The 17,109-nt window shown below is 43.5% G+C and overlaps 1 protein-coding gene across 1 annotated transcript in view; it reads right to left on the minus strand.

Annotated features, from left to right (window-relative positions):
* Positions 1 to 2,456: 2,456 nt before the first annotated feature.
* The window catches only part of WARS1 (tryptophanyl-tRNA synthetase 1), a 36,267-nt gene continuing 21,614 nt past the window's right edge, over positions 2,457 to 17,109 (minus strand). The window contains exons 9-11 of the mRNA XM_066612245.1: positions 5,850 to 6,023; positions 3,786 to 3,926; positions 2,457 to 2,991 (exon numbers count right to left, since the gene is read on the minus strand). Of these exons, the coding sequence (XP_066468342.1) occupies positions 2,833 to 2,991; positions 3,786 to 3,926; positions 5,850 to 6,023 (474 nt within the window). The 3' untranslated portion in view covers positions 2,457 to 2,832. The remainder of the gene's footprint in view (positions 2,992 to 3,785; positions 3,927 to 5,849; positions 6,024 to 17,109) is intronic.

The following is a 17,109-nucleotide window of genomic DNA, read 5'->3' on the forward strand; positions in this document are numbered from 1 at the left end:
CAGGAGCAAGCCCCATTGACAACCATTGTTAAAAGCATATATGCTGTAGCCTGTTAAAAGTACAGATCTCCCCAAATGCAATCACATACCACGTTGGCATCAAGTCTAATATACTAAAAATAAAATACTGAAGTAAATGGGGACCCGCAACTCACCTAATAGGTCCCAATGCACAGTTTGAGAAATAGTGACCTAGAGCAGGGGTCTCTAAACCACGGCCCGGGGGCCAGATGTGGCCTGCAGCAAGCCTCTTTCCGGCCTGCGGTCAACCTTTTGTCCCCTGAAAGCCTCTGGCCCACTCAACTGAACATGACCAGAACTGTGTTCTGATTGTGTCTGGAGAGTGTTCTGAGGGCCAGAGAGGTTGAATGAATGAGCCCATTCACTCATCTAAGTTCCATCTCTAATTTATTTATTCAAATTTTATATTTAAATTGTTTTTTCCGGCCCTCCACACCATGCCAGATATTTGATGCGGCCCTCTGGCCAAAAAGTTTAGAGACCCCTGACCTAGAGGATGCAGCTAAAGAAAAAAAAAACATTGCATCGTATATACAGCAAAGAACAGAAAAACCCTCAGAAACACAGTAAGATTAGTTTCAATAATGTATGTGAGGTCGTAATGTCCTATTTGGAGATTTCTATCCAAGATAGCTTTGCTATACAACATCAAACTGGTAGAATTTTAACCATGGCAATAACTTGTTGGCACAGATTGCCAAGTGCTCACAGTACAAATAGAGGCCGAATGTGTATTGCACCCATGTTTCAAGTCTGCACTGACACTTGGCACATGAGAATACAGACATTGCCTTGCTGCATCCACTGTTTTGTGTCCAACACCAACATTATGAACTTGAGACATTGACTTACAGTAACACCATTGGCCCATCTTGCTCAGTATTGTCAACACTAACTGGCAGGCATTCTTTCAGTGTTTCAGATGTGGATCTTTCCCAGTGCTACCTAGAGATGCCAAGGACCTGCATTCTTCTGTTTGTGTAAAAAGCGTGACCTTTACCATTGCAGTATGGTCCCATCCTAGCTGCTTCTGGGTGCTCATGTGCAAAGCCGCCTGGTTACTTACAGCATCTGACTACATCAGCTCAGTGGATCAGAGTGAATGATTTTCAAAGCTGTAGACTTTAGAGATGTAATTAAAAGTTATATATGCCCCAGAAGAGAATGATACAATATGTATCAGTAAGAGGCTGTTAGCTGTTCTCCTTTGATCAAGGGGATCATGGGATTCAAACCCAGAATCACACAGCCACAAACCAAGAAAGAATGCCACATGTTGATGTTATGCTAGAAGCAAGAGAATAATTCATTGTAATTTTTTGTTTAAAACAAGAAGGCGTTTTTAAAACCTAGTATCAGCTGGAATTCTGTTTCTACGCAATAATTTCCATTCATAGAAAATCCTACGGCTGAATTTTGTTTCCTTAGTAGGTAACTTGAGCTTCACAAATATATGCACACACTGAACATCAAATGACAAAGGCAGAAATGAAACAGAATGATAATATAGCTTCATTGTGATGGAAAATTTGAGAAATCCTATGCTACCATCAAGCTCAACCTCACTATAGAAACCTGTCCAAAAAGTACAGATCTTGGACCAGGACATATAAAAAAAGAACACATACTCAGCATTATTATATTCAATTTCCTATTTTACACACATTGTTGCTTCAGTCCAAGTATACATCTAGTGAATCCCATTCATTTAAACAAGACGGTGCAAGAGAGATTTCTGATGAGTTGTGGATTCATGTCTAATCCTCACTTCTTAAAAACAAAATTGAAACTGGAAGCTTTGTTTGCTTCTGCAAAACTGAGAACCTGTTGTGTAGGAACAATTCAATGGGAGGAAGATATTCCGTAGACTGTAGAAACATATTCTGTTATCCCAACAATAACAAATGGGAGAGACACACAGATAATATGTAAAATAAACATAGATAATAGCAACAAAGATGACCTTTGTTGGGCAGCCATGTTACTGACATCACAGCATACCTTGGGAATTTTTAACTGTCTGGAATCAGTAGGTATTTGGTACCTACTGATATATACTCTTTGCTGCAATACTGCTCCAACATTTCATCTTGCCCCTGAGAAGTAAACAGCAAATATTACTTTCCTGTTTTATAAATTCATAATTGCACATAGCATGGTTTGTCAAAACTCAAGTCTACCAAACAGGCACTATTCAAAAAGGTATCCATCAACCAACTAGCATATGTTTTTAACCGCAGATACATTAACATACTGACGAAACTCACCAGCTATTATAAACTGTGACTTTGAGAAAGCAACAGCACAATGGTTACTTCATTCAAACAGCCCAAGTTGCATGTGGAAAATAAACTGAATTGTTCCATCCAGTGTATCTTTGAAACAGGAACTCTGATTTGGTGTAAAAACATACCAAACAATTCTCAACCATACAATCAAGCAACAGAACGTAATTTTTATTCATATGATTTTAGCAATTTTTTTAAACATTATGTTCCATGAAACAGGGCCCTCTGTTGATGATCAATCTTTTCCGGGTAATCAGGTTGTTCCACTAACCTGTATTGTGGTCCAATTGTGTCTACAGTTAATGCCTGGTTCTTCCAAATTCTAACACAGGCAGTTGCTTCATGTTTTTCTAAGCAGTTGCTGATGTTGACCCAGGATAACTTTGCCAATAATTTGTTAGAAGCAAAACGGACTGCAGTCTGTACATAATTAAGGAGTGTCAACATACAATGAGAGGCTATGATAGTATCAGTTCACTGTACTCCGATTTTACTGATAAATTAACATGCACATCTAGCAGCATTAATAATTAAATGCCAACTTCCGCTGAGTCATGAATTCCTTCACTGTTTCGTCCGTGATCTCTTTTCGCCTTTGCTGGTGAGTTGCAATCAGGGGCTGAAGTGTATCAATTAATATCTTCTTGAGTTCTCCTGTCAGCAACGCTCCACTTGTGTAATCCTGCCAAGGGAACGTCAACAGTCATATCCAGTAACATCTGGAAAAAAAACCCTCCAGGCGCTCTTGGAAGGCACAGCTTTCCACCTTCATTAATTAGAGTCTTTTGCTTAAAGTATTCCTTTCTGTGCAACTAGATAGATTCTTTACAGGGAACAGAGCATCTGTCTTATGGTATCCGGTTTGATTAGATGGACTATGGAGTGCCTTTTAACCCTAAGGACACACATTTGGGAACCTATTGCACAGATTCTTATTGATCATAATATAGAAGGAAAGTGACAAACTTTTCCATTCTTTTTAATGCACACTTCTGAGTGAAAGTTGGATGCAAATGCCTGGATGAACTGCCTTAATTCTAAGCCTGCAATTCTGCCAAGAAATTTGCATTCTGGCTGTACTTCTTTCCTACGTGGATAGCCTCAGAGCATACCGGAAAGTTTCAATTCACTACTGACGTTGCCAGATCTAGAACCAAAAAAATGTTACAGTGGCATGCACAAACAGGATGAAATTGCAAAAACCGTTTGGGGAAGAGCACAGTAGTTTTATTTTCTTTTTTGCTACCATCTTTGCTATTGCCCAAATTAGCCTTGTGCAGTGCCTGTTATTTCAGCAGCATGTACACAAGAACTTTCTGGTAGATTTAGCTCCCCCCCCTGCAGTGAAAAAGAAGGAAGTACAAAAAGAAAAAAAATACCATTCAAAAGCACAAACTACACTACAAAATAACTGCTCTCTCTGGTTTCTAGGCAGCAAAGCATTCCTGCAGAGAGGAAGCAGCACAGCACAATTACCTGCTTGATTTGTTCTAGTTTGTCATCGTCCTCAAGGAAGAAGTTGAGGTACATATAAGACACGTCCACGTCACAGTTGCCCCCATATTGCCGGTGCTCTTCAACTGTGTCTCTACCACCAGAGAAGGCATGCTTGTTGATCTGGAACAAGACACAACAATTTTAAGGTAGTGTAATTAATATCTATAGCACTTTTCGATATACAGCACTGCTCTAACATAAGATGAGCCCCGCTGGATCAGGCCCACAGCCCATCTAGTCCAGCCTCCTGTATCTCTCAGTGGGCCACCAGATTCCTCAGGGAGCGCATAAGACCTCAAGAGAATCTGAGCCAGTTATTACTATTGATTGCACAATGGCTACTTGAAGCCATTGACAAAGTAATGACTAAACAGCGTAGAATAAATTATGTAAATTTTGTGAGTCAGGAATGCTGCAGAACACCTCTAACAATCACAGGGCTGAAAAGGTGCAGGGGTCATCAACCCAACTGCAGGATTATACTTGTCTCATCTCATTCACATAATCCAGGCCCCCACCATGCCTTAAACAGAATGGCCCAGGTAAGTAAGGATATGGAATGACCTTGGAATGATATGGAATGATATGGAGTTCACCTTCAAGTGAACTGACAATATTCTGAAGAAGATACTTGTGTTGCTCTGTTTCTCATGCAATACACTGAGACTCCCCACATTAGAAAGCACAGACAGCTCCACCAAACCAAAGGGATCCAGCTTATTCTAGTGACAACCAAATATTGGATTCAAAAATATTCACCCATCATCAGCAGGCCTGGCTTGCAAGTTCTGTGCAAAATTTATTCTTCTAAGGGAACACCTTCATCTCTAACCCAGCTCTGAGGTACAAAATTTATTTTCCCGTTTATAGAAACTGCAAATGAATCTTGTAAGTCAGAATGCTGGAAAATCTGCTCTTAAGCCTCCTGTTGAAAACCAGCATTAAGTATAGGAGAATATATTCACAGCACGTGGGAAAGCATCATGTGAAGTATTCTAAAGGTATTTCACCACATGCTTAAAAATCATGTTTTGTCCCGTCAAATGTTTGTTTCATGAGTCATTCTGTGTCGAAATCCCACAGCGCTACACACACAGTGTAATAGGTAGACTCCTTCAGGATGTGCAGAACAAATACTGGAGCACACAACACAAAACATAGTTTAATGCACTAATTCTCAGCTCATGTTCAGCGAGACCCCGAGAAGTGGTCCACAAGGTCACAGGGAAAAAAAAGATAGCTTAGGATCACTTCTAGTATCACAATGACCTAGCGCTCCCCCATAGACCATCAGAGAGGGTGGAGAACAGACCGCCCATAGCTGCAGCCAGCAAAAGCAGCAACCCACAAATTTCTCCATAAATAATAAATCTATTATTTAAATTAAATTGTATTTTTTGTGTGCAGCGGTGGGGGGGGGTTTGCACATGGTCCGCAACGATTCCAATTTTTTCCTCAGTGGTCCGTGGGCTCCTAAAGGTTGGAAACCACTGGTTTAAATGGGAGGACTACTGTATCTTTTCAGAGCCAAGCAGACTGGGAACCTGCACTGCCATAATACATTGTAATGGTTAGGCTACAGACTGGTACGTCAAGCTTAGCTTGCCTAGCAACTGTCACCATGTAGCAAGCAATTTCTGGTGCCATGGAGCAGCAGTCAATAGAAAATAAATGTGTTAGCTTGATTTACATTACTGGCTGCCAACGTTTACAAGCATGGAAACCTACCATGTATTTTTAGAAAAGGTGACATCACCAGGTCTTACCATTTACGTCAGCCACCAGCTTGTGCCAGATGAACAAACAGGATGTTTAGGACATCAAATATTGCTGTGAATTTAGCTGGAAGTGAAAGGATCAGAAGATGACAGTTCCTTGCATGTTATCCAGCCACCTTCAGGACATGTTTTTGTACATATTATGCAACATAAAAAGGAAGAGCTGGAGAGAGGTGCTTCAGTGTGTGGTCTGGGAAGTCAGATTGCAATCCAGGTGCTAGCTACCATTTTTGCACACAGTGTTGAGAGGGTTTTAATCCCTTACCTTTGTTTTTATTTGCTTGGGTGTATCAGTGAGAAAAATAGAGGAGGTGGAATCACTTGCACTCATTTTTGTCTGAGCCCCTTGCAAGGCAGGGAAGAAGACAGAATGCAATAATGCCGGCTTGGGATAGCCAATTCGAGGAGCCACGTCTCTGGTCATTCTGAAGTAGGGATCCTAAAACAAAGAAATGCAAATGGTCTTGTATGAAGGTAAAAACAGCTGTGAGTTTAGTATTGAGCTGGTTTAAGCCTTTACTTGAATATCCCACTATGAACAATATTAATCTTCCAAACCTCTAAAATGCTACAGCTGTGGTTCTCAAACTGGTGGGTCATGACCCACCAGGGGAACTGGAAGCAGGTCATTCTCTTTTAAGGGGAAAGGCCCCAGCAATGATAGCAGTGACAGACCCACAGCTATTAGGCTGCAGCTGCAATCAAGGGGCTTTGTAACATACTTGGGGGTAGCACTAGCTATCCAGAGTGTGTGTGGGGCTCACAGTCTCCTCTGCGGGCCTCCCCACTAATCCAAACAGCTTGTATCTCCGATTGCGATCCACTTCCAGGTTGCAATTGCAGCCCAGAAGTCAGTTGTAATTGGAGAAACGAGCTGTTCAGAGCAGCAGTGAGGTCTGCAGAGGAGGCTGTGAGCTCTCCGCATCTCTGGATGGCCAGTACTACCACCTTCCAGGTACATTAGGAAGCCCCTGGTCATGGTGGCTGCGTGATAGTTGCAGTGTCGTCATTGCCCCTGCCCCGCAAATACTTACAGGGTCTCCAACTTCCAAGTAGAAGTTCAGGAGTCATCTGCTACCTTAGGCATCTTTACAAAGTGAATGATGGAAGCCCAAGTCTTTGTGGTTCCACAAAAAACACAAATACCCATATTCTGCACCAAGAAAATGCTGAATTTGGCTTACATGTGAATTCTCCTTTTTACGTGCCATACAGTGTTTCAAACACTAGTGGCTCTCTTCCCTGTTAGGTGGCAGGTTTTTTGAAGAAACATTTGTCCAGGGGTTGGAGCAGGAGAAATGTTCCATGTCTTGTCTGAAGCAAGTTACTATGAATGTAGCAATATCTAACGATAGCTTAACAGTTAGCAACGTAATTGAAATTAACCCTTAACAGGTTAGGATTTAAGATGACAAATCTGGGAGGGAGGTTGGAGAAACCGCTGGGGCAAACAATGAACCTGATTTACAAATAAGTGGAAGAATTCATAGGTAAGCCAAATGTTCCACTCTCCTCAATGGCTGCCACCAGTGATCCAAGACTGGAACACAATATAGAAGTACCCTACACTTCCAAGGCAGGGATAGCATTGCATGAATGCAGTGCTCCAGCACCTCCTCAAGAACCCTTTTACTGAAGGTGAGCTCTGCTGAAGCAAATACTATTCAATTGCCTAGGAGGCAGGAGACACTTTGGGAGAATGTTGAAAGCTACCCTCACCCCACCCAGTATTTACGAGGGTCGCCCAGAAAGTAATGCACCACATTTTTTTTCTTCAACAATTATTTATTGAACACAATGAAACTTACACACAAGAAAGAATGATGTTTCTTCTACACTCCCTATTTTTCCATGTAATCTCCATCCAGTTCTATGGCCTTCCTCCAGCGAGACACAAGGGCATGTATGCCCTGTTGGTACCACTCCTTGTTCTGGTCACGAAGCCATTTCTGCACTGTGCGAATCACCTCTTCGTCATCCTCAAAATGTCTTCCGCGAATGGCATCCTTTAATGGCCCAAACAAGTGGAAGTCTGAGGGAGCTAGGTCAGGGCTGTAGGGTGGATGGGGTAACACAGTCCAACCCTGTTTAGTGATGTGTTCCGAAGTCCTCAAACTTGTGTGAATCAAACATTCACCTGGGTTGTTATGGCGCCGAAGTCGCTGGAAGTGCTTCTTGAGTTTGGTTAATGTCTTCACATAAGCTTCAGAATTAATGGTGCTGCCTCTTGGCATCACATCAATGAGTATGACGCCCTCACAGTCCCAAAACACAGTGATCATGACCTTACCGGCGGAAGCAGTTGCTTTGAATTTTTTCTTCTGTGGAGATTGAGGATGACGCCATTCCATCGACTGTTGTTTTGTTTCGGGCTCAAAATGGTGAACCCAGGTTTCATCACCTGTCACAATCCTGGACAAGAACGCTTCCCCCTCATCCTCAAAATGTTTCAGCAACTCAGAAGAAATGTTTTTTTCTGAGAGATTTGTGGTCCACCGTAAGACAGCGCGGAACCCATCGTGCACACACTTTTGAGTAATCAAGAGCACGGATGATTGCATCCACACTTCCTTTGCTGACTGACAGCTTCAGCGCCAACTGCCTAGTCGTTATGCGTCGGTCCTCGCGAATGAGCACATCAGCAAGCTGCGTCTTGTCAGGTATGACAGCCGTGGATGGCCGCCCCGAACACTGCAAATCTTGGAGCTCTGCTGAACTGCCTTCTAATGGCCTCACCCTCTGTGCCCAGCGACTAACCGTACTTCTGTCGACTGCAGATTCTCCATAAACTGCACACAGACGTTTGTGAATGTTCCCAACAGTTTCTTTCTCCGCAGTGAGAAATTCAATGACGACACGCTGCTTGTAACGTACATCACTTACAGACACCATTTCGAAACACTGCTGCAGTTACGCTATCTGTCTGAAGAAACCAAAAATTTGTGTGCGCACTCCTGAAAATTCAAATAATGTATATCTAAAGTTTCGCATTCATACCATTACTGTAGGCTGAGAAAAAAAAAATGTGGTGCATTACTTTCTGGGCGACCCTCATACACACACTCTGAGTTCCGGACTGCTAGAAAACACACCTAAACTGAACACGTTTTTGAGATGGCTCTATACTTTATGTACTTTCCACACCTATCAATGGAGCCACCTCAAGTAGAAGAGCAGCAGGCTGTTCTGGTTTCTTGGAGAGCAGTTAAAATAGTATTTAAGATGTTGTAAACTGCTTTGAAGACCTGAGGCTGATCTGACAAATGAATAAAATGGGAGGAGGAACAACAGATGGCCCTTGTCTTCTAGAAACAAACTTCAAGCGTTCTCTGAACATCAAGATAGTACAAGTCTGTCCTTGAGAATGTTTAGTGTTGAAGGCTAAAGTTCAGTAGGATTAACTTTTGCTTTCTAATCAAAGATTTCCTAACCTTAGGGATAAAGGAGGAGTTAAGGGGAAGCACAACCCTATCCTTATGGAAATGCACAGGAAAGGATTAGCCCACAGAATGGTCAGCAGGATCTCAGAGCTGCCCAATGTAATGGCTAGTAGAAAAAGAGCACAGAAGAAGAAGTAAAACCTGTCCAAGGAGCTAAGGCATAAGTTAAGTATTATGAAGTCCTGAAATAGCTACTTGCTGTTGAACACAGAGAACAAAGCTTTGTTCATGGTTACCTCTTTGCTTGAACCATGATTGCTGTGCGGTGATTGATTCTGAGAATATGGATGTTACAGGGTAGAAAACTTTGATTCTCAAAAGGAAAAAAGAAATTGTGAGTCTCAAAGGCAACCTTTGAGAAGGCTCTGAATCTGCAAAGGGGAAGGTTAAACAAGTTCTGGGATGTGCCCAACTCTTGCTTCACAAGCTAGAAGGATTTTAACTGTTGATTGGATATGGTCAACACTCAAAGCAAAAAGTATATCCACTTAGTACATCCAGTGAAGCCACTCAAAACTGAAGCACCAAAGCTGTAGTTCAGGAGCTATTGGAATATGCCCCTGACAGCACTTGAAGTTCAAAATGAAGCCTAAGAGATGTGGTCTTATGTAGCTGGTCATCCACATAAGACAGCAGACCTTGCCAGTGGTAAGGACCAATTTTTTTCAGATCCTCTGATCAAACTGATTTATATGTGAGCCTGTGCTACCTGCTAAGGAAGCAAAAAGGCACTATATATGGCATCCCTCAACAATAGTGGAGGAGGATTTGAATGAGTTGCATACAAACTTCTAAGCATCTCTCTTCAGGCACCAGATCTATGTGATTTTTTGTTGGGTTCCAAGAAGGGAAAATTCAAATTCTCTGTATGCTGAATTTCATACACCAAATATTAAATTCTAAATTTCAGGGTACTAGATATGCAGAATACAACTATCCCCAGTACAGGGTTGGCCAGTGTTTCACACTGAAAGCCACATACAACAACCTTCAACAAAGCACCACAAGACATACAATCTTTCTGTATGCATTAACTGTGACTTTTATTTTAGTACATTAATATTAAAACTGTATGCGTTCAGAGCGCGATACCATAGTCTTTCGAGACTGAAGGTTGCCAACACTCCATGTGTTTTATCACAGCTAATTACTGTGGGACTTTGCTTTATTAGTTTTTTTTAATTTTTTTTATTTTTCCAAAAACAAAAATAACAAATACACATAAACACAGTATTAGAGGGCGCAAGACATCATACGTCACTATAACTAATAAATCATTACATATTTCCTAATCCAATTCCTCTTCTACGTTAGCTTCTTAATATCATTTATCATTTCTCTATCAGATCATATATAATATATCATATATATAATACATTCATCTAAATCCCCTAACTTTATTTTCAACCAACCATAAAATAATTTTCATTACTCAATCTATATTGGTTTCACTGTTGATCCAAGCTCTCTAAAAATCTGTCCATTTCCACCACAGTTTTTCTCTATTAATTCATCTGTCATTGGGATCTTCGTGTCTTTCCAGTATCTAGCTTATAAATTCCTCACAACAATTAATATCATAATCCAATATCTAACATACTAAATTCGAACAACTTTTAATATCCTAATAATTACATATATCATTTCTCTATCTATAACATTTCTCTATCTATAACATTAATATATCCTAATGACTAAATACATAAACATATACATAAACATCCAAAACAATATCACCTAAAATTAATTCTAACTCATTAAAATTATCCTCTAAAATTCTAACATCTATTAATATCAAGCTAACTAAAATTTTTATACATATTACATATCACCTATAAAACTTATATAAATTCTCATTGACATCTAATAAGCTTTAATTTCTAACTTACAAAATTAGCACATTACTATCTTTTTTTCTATCTGTTCCCTTGTCTCCAACCTAAATATCCACTGGTCTGCCAAATCTCTTCTCTATACTTTAACTCTCCATCTTTTTCTTCTAATAAATTTCACATGAATTCCTCTTAACAGATCAGGATTTAATGTACTTGCTCTTCTTGATAAATCAACATCTTGATGAATCATCTCCTTCTCTTGATCATTCCAATCTATGTCAGTTGGTTGAAGTATTTCTTCTTCCTTCACTTGATCAATCTAATCTGCAACAATTAGTTGAAGTATTTCTTCTCCTTTCTGGTCTGGTGACTTTTGAATCTTTATCTTCCAAGCTATCTCCATTAACACTGTCTCTTCCAATTTGTTGGTTTGTCCTGTCTCCAGTGTTTTGGATTTATCTTCCATTGCTTCGCTCTTGTTGACCCTCTCCTGTTTGTTGCGTATTAGACTCCTTTGTCTGTTGAATTAAGATTTCCAGGCTAATTTGGATTTGTAAATATCGATTTGCTTGTTGCTTTCCCATTTCCAGTACTTTTTCCATAATCCTTTGTTTTTTCTTATGTGATTAAGATATAACATCTTTGAGTTGCACACTAAGATCATCTAAACACATCCAAACTAGCTTGAACCCGCAGATATTGATGTGTTTGTTGCTGTCCCATTGCCACTAATTTCTCCATATTGTCTTGTATTGTCTGCTTCCATTCTTTCCTTTCGGTTCCTCTTGTGTTAGTTTCCCAAGCTGGACTCCGGGGCAGGAGAGCTCCTAACTTTCACTCCTTTTCCTGTCATCCTTTTTCTTCCTTCTTATATCTTCTTTATTCTTACTTCACTTGTCAAGTCCTGTTCTTGTCCTTGTAGTGTCTTTTTTAGTCCACTAGATATCCCTAATGTTCTTATTTCTGTTATTTATATCTGTTTCTATGTCAACCGTATTCCTTTCCAGGAGATGATCAAAGGAATGTAAACAATCAACCACTTTTGCAAAACAAAAAAAAATGCAGGTCTCCAGCTGCGCTCTCCACAGGCACTCCACCAGTTCTCCACAGGAAAATGAAACTGAACACTCCACAACAATAATTGTATTCCAAGACAGTTAATTTGTAATCCAACAAATTTTAGATTTATAAAGTTAGAGTTATGCACTCATATTTCCATAACAAGCTCAGCAGATCTCCTCCAAAGCTGCTTCTCACATCAACAAACAAATAAGCAGAGAAAGCCTCCCCTTCCTACCTCTTCTCCCAGGAGGGGGAAAGCCTGCCCCTCCTTCTCCTTCTCTTAAGGTTTAGGGTTAGCTTAATCAGGCAGTCAATTAGTCAATTAATGCCAGACACACACAACGGAACAACACTCACTTGCTTCTTTCAACTTCCTTCCCTGCTTGGAGCCTTCGCCTTAATTTCAACATTGAATCCTCACCATCACCGACATCGATGGCTGGGTTCCCTTGGATAAAAAACAGTCCCTGGCTGGACCCTTCTTCTCCGAAACCATACACCATCTGTAGGATCAAGGCCTCTCCTGACCACTGATCCTCATATCTCATTAGACCCGCGATTCTGGGAAGAAATAGCGTACTTTCCAAGAGCTTTCCAGGAGCTCAGAAAAACACGGCTACTCAGCCACCTCAGGCCCCGCCCCCTCGGTCTTTGCTTTATTAGTTGATGGAGTATGGCACTGTCTGGATCTAACTTTACAACTCCTTCTGCAATATTCTCTAGCAGAATACAGATGCCCAACTCACTGCCTGCCCAAATTTATCATGCAAGGTGCAACTGGAGCACTACAAAGAATCAGTGAGAGACCATTTCTGCTTTGGAGACAGAACAATTGCTTCCCTCTGCCTAGGTGAGGCCTACAGAGCATGGATGGAAGGAAAGTGGAAGAAACCTCCATATTTTGGCACTAATTCCTGTCAGGTGGGCATAGGGCTGTCTTGCCCTCCTCCACATCTTCATAGCTACCTCTCTTCTTTTGTCTCTTGACAGAGTATGCATTTTCTCTCTCTCCCCCCTCCCTTCAGTGCTGACCATATCTCACTTTGCAACTCTTTGGCAGCAAAGACTCTCTCTCTCTCTCTCTCTCCTTTCCATGCAGCACTGCATGCATCTTCGGGCAGCTGCACCTACTTCCTCTACCTCCATGTTTTTTAGAAGTCTCCCTCCTCTTCTTTCCAGTATGCTGTCACTCACTCCTGACATAGGCGACTAAACAGCCACCGGGTAGATGGGACTCGTCAGCCTAGGAAGGCAGCTCATCTAAGAAAAGGAAACTCTGACCTCAAACCTCCACTGCCTTGTGGCTACATCCAGTTCTGGAAAAGGCTTCAGGAGTCAACCTCGAGGCAAAATCAGGAGCTGGAGTCCCTTAGGCAGTTCATGGCTGAACACAGTCACGTTCTGGCAACTCCTGCGACGCCGCTGGAACCAACCGTATTGGCTTCTGCCTTTCCATTGGACCATTCCAGCGACGTGGAGAGGGGGGATTTGCTGCATGGGTAACAGCCTATCCTCCATACCTTCTTTACCCAGGCTTCGCGCACTGGAGAGGACACTCCAACTTCGCCATACGGCGTCGGCACAACACGGGAAGCAGCAGTTTACCGGTTATAAGTCTTTGCTCGATTGGCGTAGAGCATGACGCCAGGGGCTGCTTCCGACGGTGGGAGAGATAATTGCATCTCATTGGGCAGCTACCGCCCGCCTTAAGCTGGGCAGTCCCCAGCCAGTAAGGTGTTGCCTCACCACGGTCCGTTAACCTCATGGGGTGCGTGGGGTTTAGGGTGAAAACCGACAAGCGGATCGACAACTCTGCACCATGCAACAGAAAACAGAAAACTACTGCCCTAAAGCTGGGCACCTGGAACGTTAGGACAATGACACCTGGCTTCTCTGATGACCTGCAAGAAATAGACGACGCACGCAAAACAGCTGTCATCGACATGGAGCTGAGCAGACTGCAGATGGACATCGTCGCCCTTCAAGAGACGAGGCTGCCAGATTCCGGATCTGTCAAGGAGAGAAATTTCTCATTTTTCTGGCAGGGAAAACCACCAAACGAAACCAGGGAACATGGCGTTGGCTTTGCAGTCAGAAATACCCTGCTGAAATCCATCATCCCACCTACTGTGGGAAGTGAAAGAATTTTGTCCCTGCAGCTCCAGTCATCAGCAGGACCTATCACTCTCATCAGTGCTTATGCACCGACTCTGTCGTCTCCAGCAGAAGCCAAAGACAAATTCTATGATGACCTGGCCACCACTGTCAAGAAAATCCCTGTAAAAGAGCCATTGTTCATCCTCGGCGATTTCAATGCTAGAGTTGGTGCTGATAACAGTTCATGGCCCACTTGCTTAGGTCAGTTTGGCACTGGGAGGATGAACGAAAATGGCCAACGCCTGCTAGAGTTTTGCTGTCATCACGGTCTCTGTGTCAGCAACACATTCTTCAACACAAAGCCCCAACATAGAGTCTCTTGGAGACATCCAAGATCAAAGCACTGGCACCAGCTCGACCTGATCCTCACCAGACGCTCGAGCCTTCCCAGCATCAAGATCACACGCAGTTATCATGGTGCTGCCTGCGACACTGACCACTCCCTGGTGTGCAGCAGAGTGAAACTGCAAACAAAGCGACTGTATCACACGAAAAAGGAAGGAAGACCTCGCATTGATACCAGCAAGACCCGGGATCAGAGAAAAGTGGAGGAATTTGCACAAGCGCTTGAGGAATCTCTTCCAGACCCGGCAGACGCAAACGCATCCAACAGATGGAAACATTTCAAGAATACCGTTTACAACACCGCCTTGTCCATATTCGGCAAGAAGACCAACAAGGCGGCAGACTGGTTTGAAGCCCACTCTGAGGAGTTGACACCAGTCATTGAGGAAAAGAGGAGAGCTCAAGCAGCATACAAGGCCTGTCCCAGTGAGCGCAACCTGCAGATCCTCCGAACTGCTCGCAGCAAAGTCCAACAGACTGCCAGGAGATGTGCTAACGACTACTGGCTCCAGCTCTGTTCCGAGATACAGATAGCAGCTGACACGGGCAACATCAAGGGGATGTATGATGGTATCAAGCAGGCCCTAGGTCCAACACAGAAGAAAATTGCCCCTCTGAAGTCTGCCACAGGCGAGGTCATCCAGGATCGGGCGCAGCAGATGGAACGCTGGGTGCAGCACTACTCTGAGCTATATTCCAGAGAAAATGTAGTCACCGAAGAAGCACTGAACAACATTGAGTGCCTGCCTGTGCTGGAAGAGCTTGACAGTGAACCAACCCTAGAAGAACTTCACGTGGCCCTGGACTCCCTTGCCTCTGGCAAGGCACCTGGAAAAGACAGCATCCCTGCTGAAGTCCTAAAATGCTGCAAAGAGATCATCGTCACTGAGCTGCATGAAATCCTCTGTCTCTGCTGGAGAGAAGGTGGAGTACCTCAAGACATGAGGGATGCAAACATCATCACGCTGTACAAGAACAAAGGTGACAGGGGTGACTGCAACAACTACCGCGGCATCTCTCTCCTTAGCGTTGTAGGAAAGCTGTTTGCCCGAGTTGTACTAAAGAGGCTCCAGGTACTTGCAGAGAGCGTCTATCCAGAATCGCAGTGTGGATTCCGAGCCAACAGGTCCACCACTGATATGGTATTCTCTCTTAGACAACTGCAGGAGAAATGCAGGGAACAACGACAGCCACTCTTTATAGCCTTCATAGATCTCACAAAGGCTTTCGACCTGGTCAGCAGAGACGGCCTCTTCAAGATTCTCCCCAAGATTGGATGTCCACCCAGGCTCCTCAGCATCATCAGATCTTTCCACAAGGACATGAAGGGCACTGTTGTCTTTGATGGCTCCACATCAGACCCTTTTGACATCCGAAGCGGAGTGAAGCAGGGCTGTGTTCTTGCACCAACCTTGTTTGGGATTTTCTTCGCTGTCCTGCTGAAGCAGGCCTTTGGAACTGCAACAGAAGGCATCCATCTCCGGACCAGATCAGACGGAAAGCTCTTCAACCTCTCCAGACTGAGAGCAAAATCCAAAGTCCAGCTGAAATGTCTGCGTGACTTCCTCTTTGCCGACGATGCAGCTGTCACTACCCACTCTGCCAAAGATCTCCAGCAGCTCATGGATCGTTTTAGCAAGGCCTGCCAAGATTTTGGACTGACAATCAGCCTGAAGAAAACACAGGTCATGGTTCAGGATGTGGACTCACCTCCCTGCATTACAATCTCTGAGCATGAACTGGAGGTTGTCCATGACTTTGTGCACCTTGGCTCAACGATCTCCGACACTCATTCTCTCGATACCGAGCTAAACAAGCGCATCGGTAAAGCAGCTACCACGTTTTCCAGACTCACAAAGAGAGTCTGGTCCAACAAGAAGCTGACGGAACATACCAAGATCCAGGTCTACAGAGCTTGCGTCCTGAGTACACTTCTGTACTGCAGCGAGTCATGGACTCTTCGCTCACAACAGGAGAGGAAACTGAGCGCTTTCCACATGCGCTGCCTCCGACGCATCCTCGGCATCACCTGGCAGGACAAAGTTCCAAACAACACAGTCCTGGAACGTGCTGGAATCCCTAGCATGTATTCACTGCTGAAACAGAGACGCCTGCGTTGGCTTGGTCATGTCGTGAGAATGGATGATGGCCGGATCCCAAAGGATCTCCTCTATGGAGAACTCGTGCAAGGAAAGCGCCCTACAGGTAGACCACAGCTGCGATACAAGGACATCTGCAAGAGGGATCTGAAGGCCTTAGGGATGGACCTCAACAAGTGTGAAACCCTGGCCTCTGAGCGGCCCGCTTGGAGGCAGGCTGTGCAGCATGGCCTTTCCCAGTTTGAAGAGACACTTTGCCAACAGTCTGAGGCTAAGAGGCAAAGAAGGAAGGCCCATAGCCAGGGAGACAGACCAGGGACAGACTGCACTTGCTCCCGGTGTGGAAGGGATTGTCACTCCCGGATTGGCCTTTTCAGCCACACTAGACGCTGTGCCAGAACCACCTTTCAGAGCGCGATACCATAGTCTTTCGAGACTGAAGGTTGCCAATACAAATACAAAAATACTCCTGACATCCATGCTCAGCTGCTTCTTCTTTCTCCAGATGGTTCTTCTTAGACCTCAGTGCTTGGTTGCAAGAAGCAGGTATTGCTTGGCCCACTGGCATCTTGGGGGAGGATTATTAA

The sequence above is a fragment of the Tiliqua scincoides genome, chromosome 1 (assembly GCF_035046505.1).
Source record: "Tiliqua scincoides isolate rTilSci1 chromosome 1, rTilSci1.hap2, whole genome shotgun sequence".
Lineage (NCBI taxonomy): Eukaryota > Metazoa > Chordata > Lepidosauria > Squamata > Scincidae > Tiliqua > Tiliqua scincoides.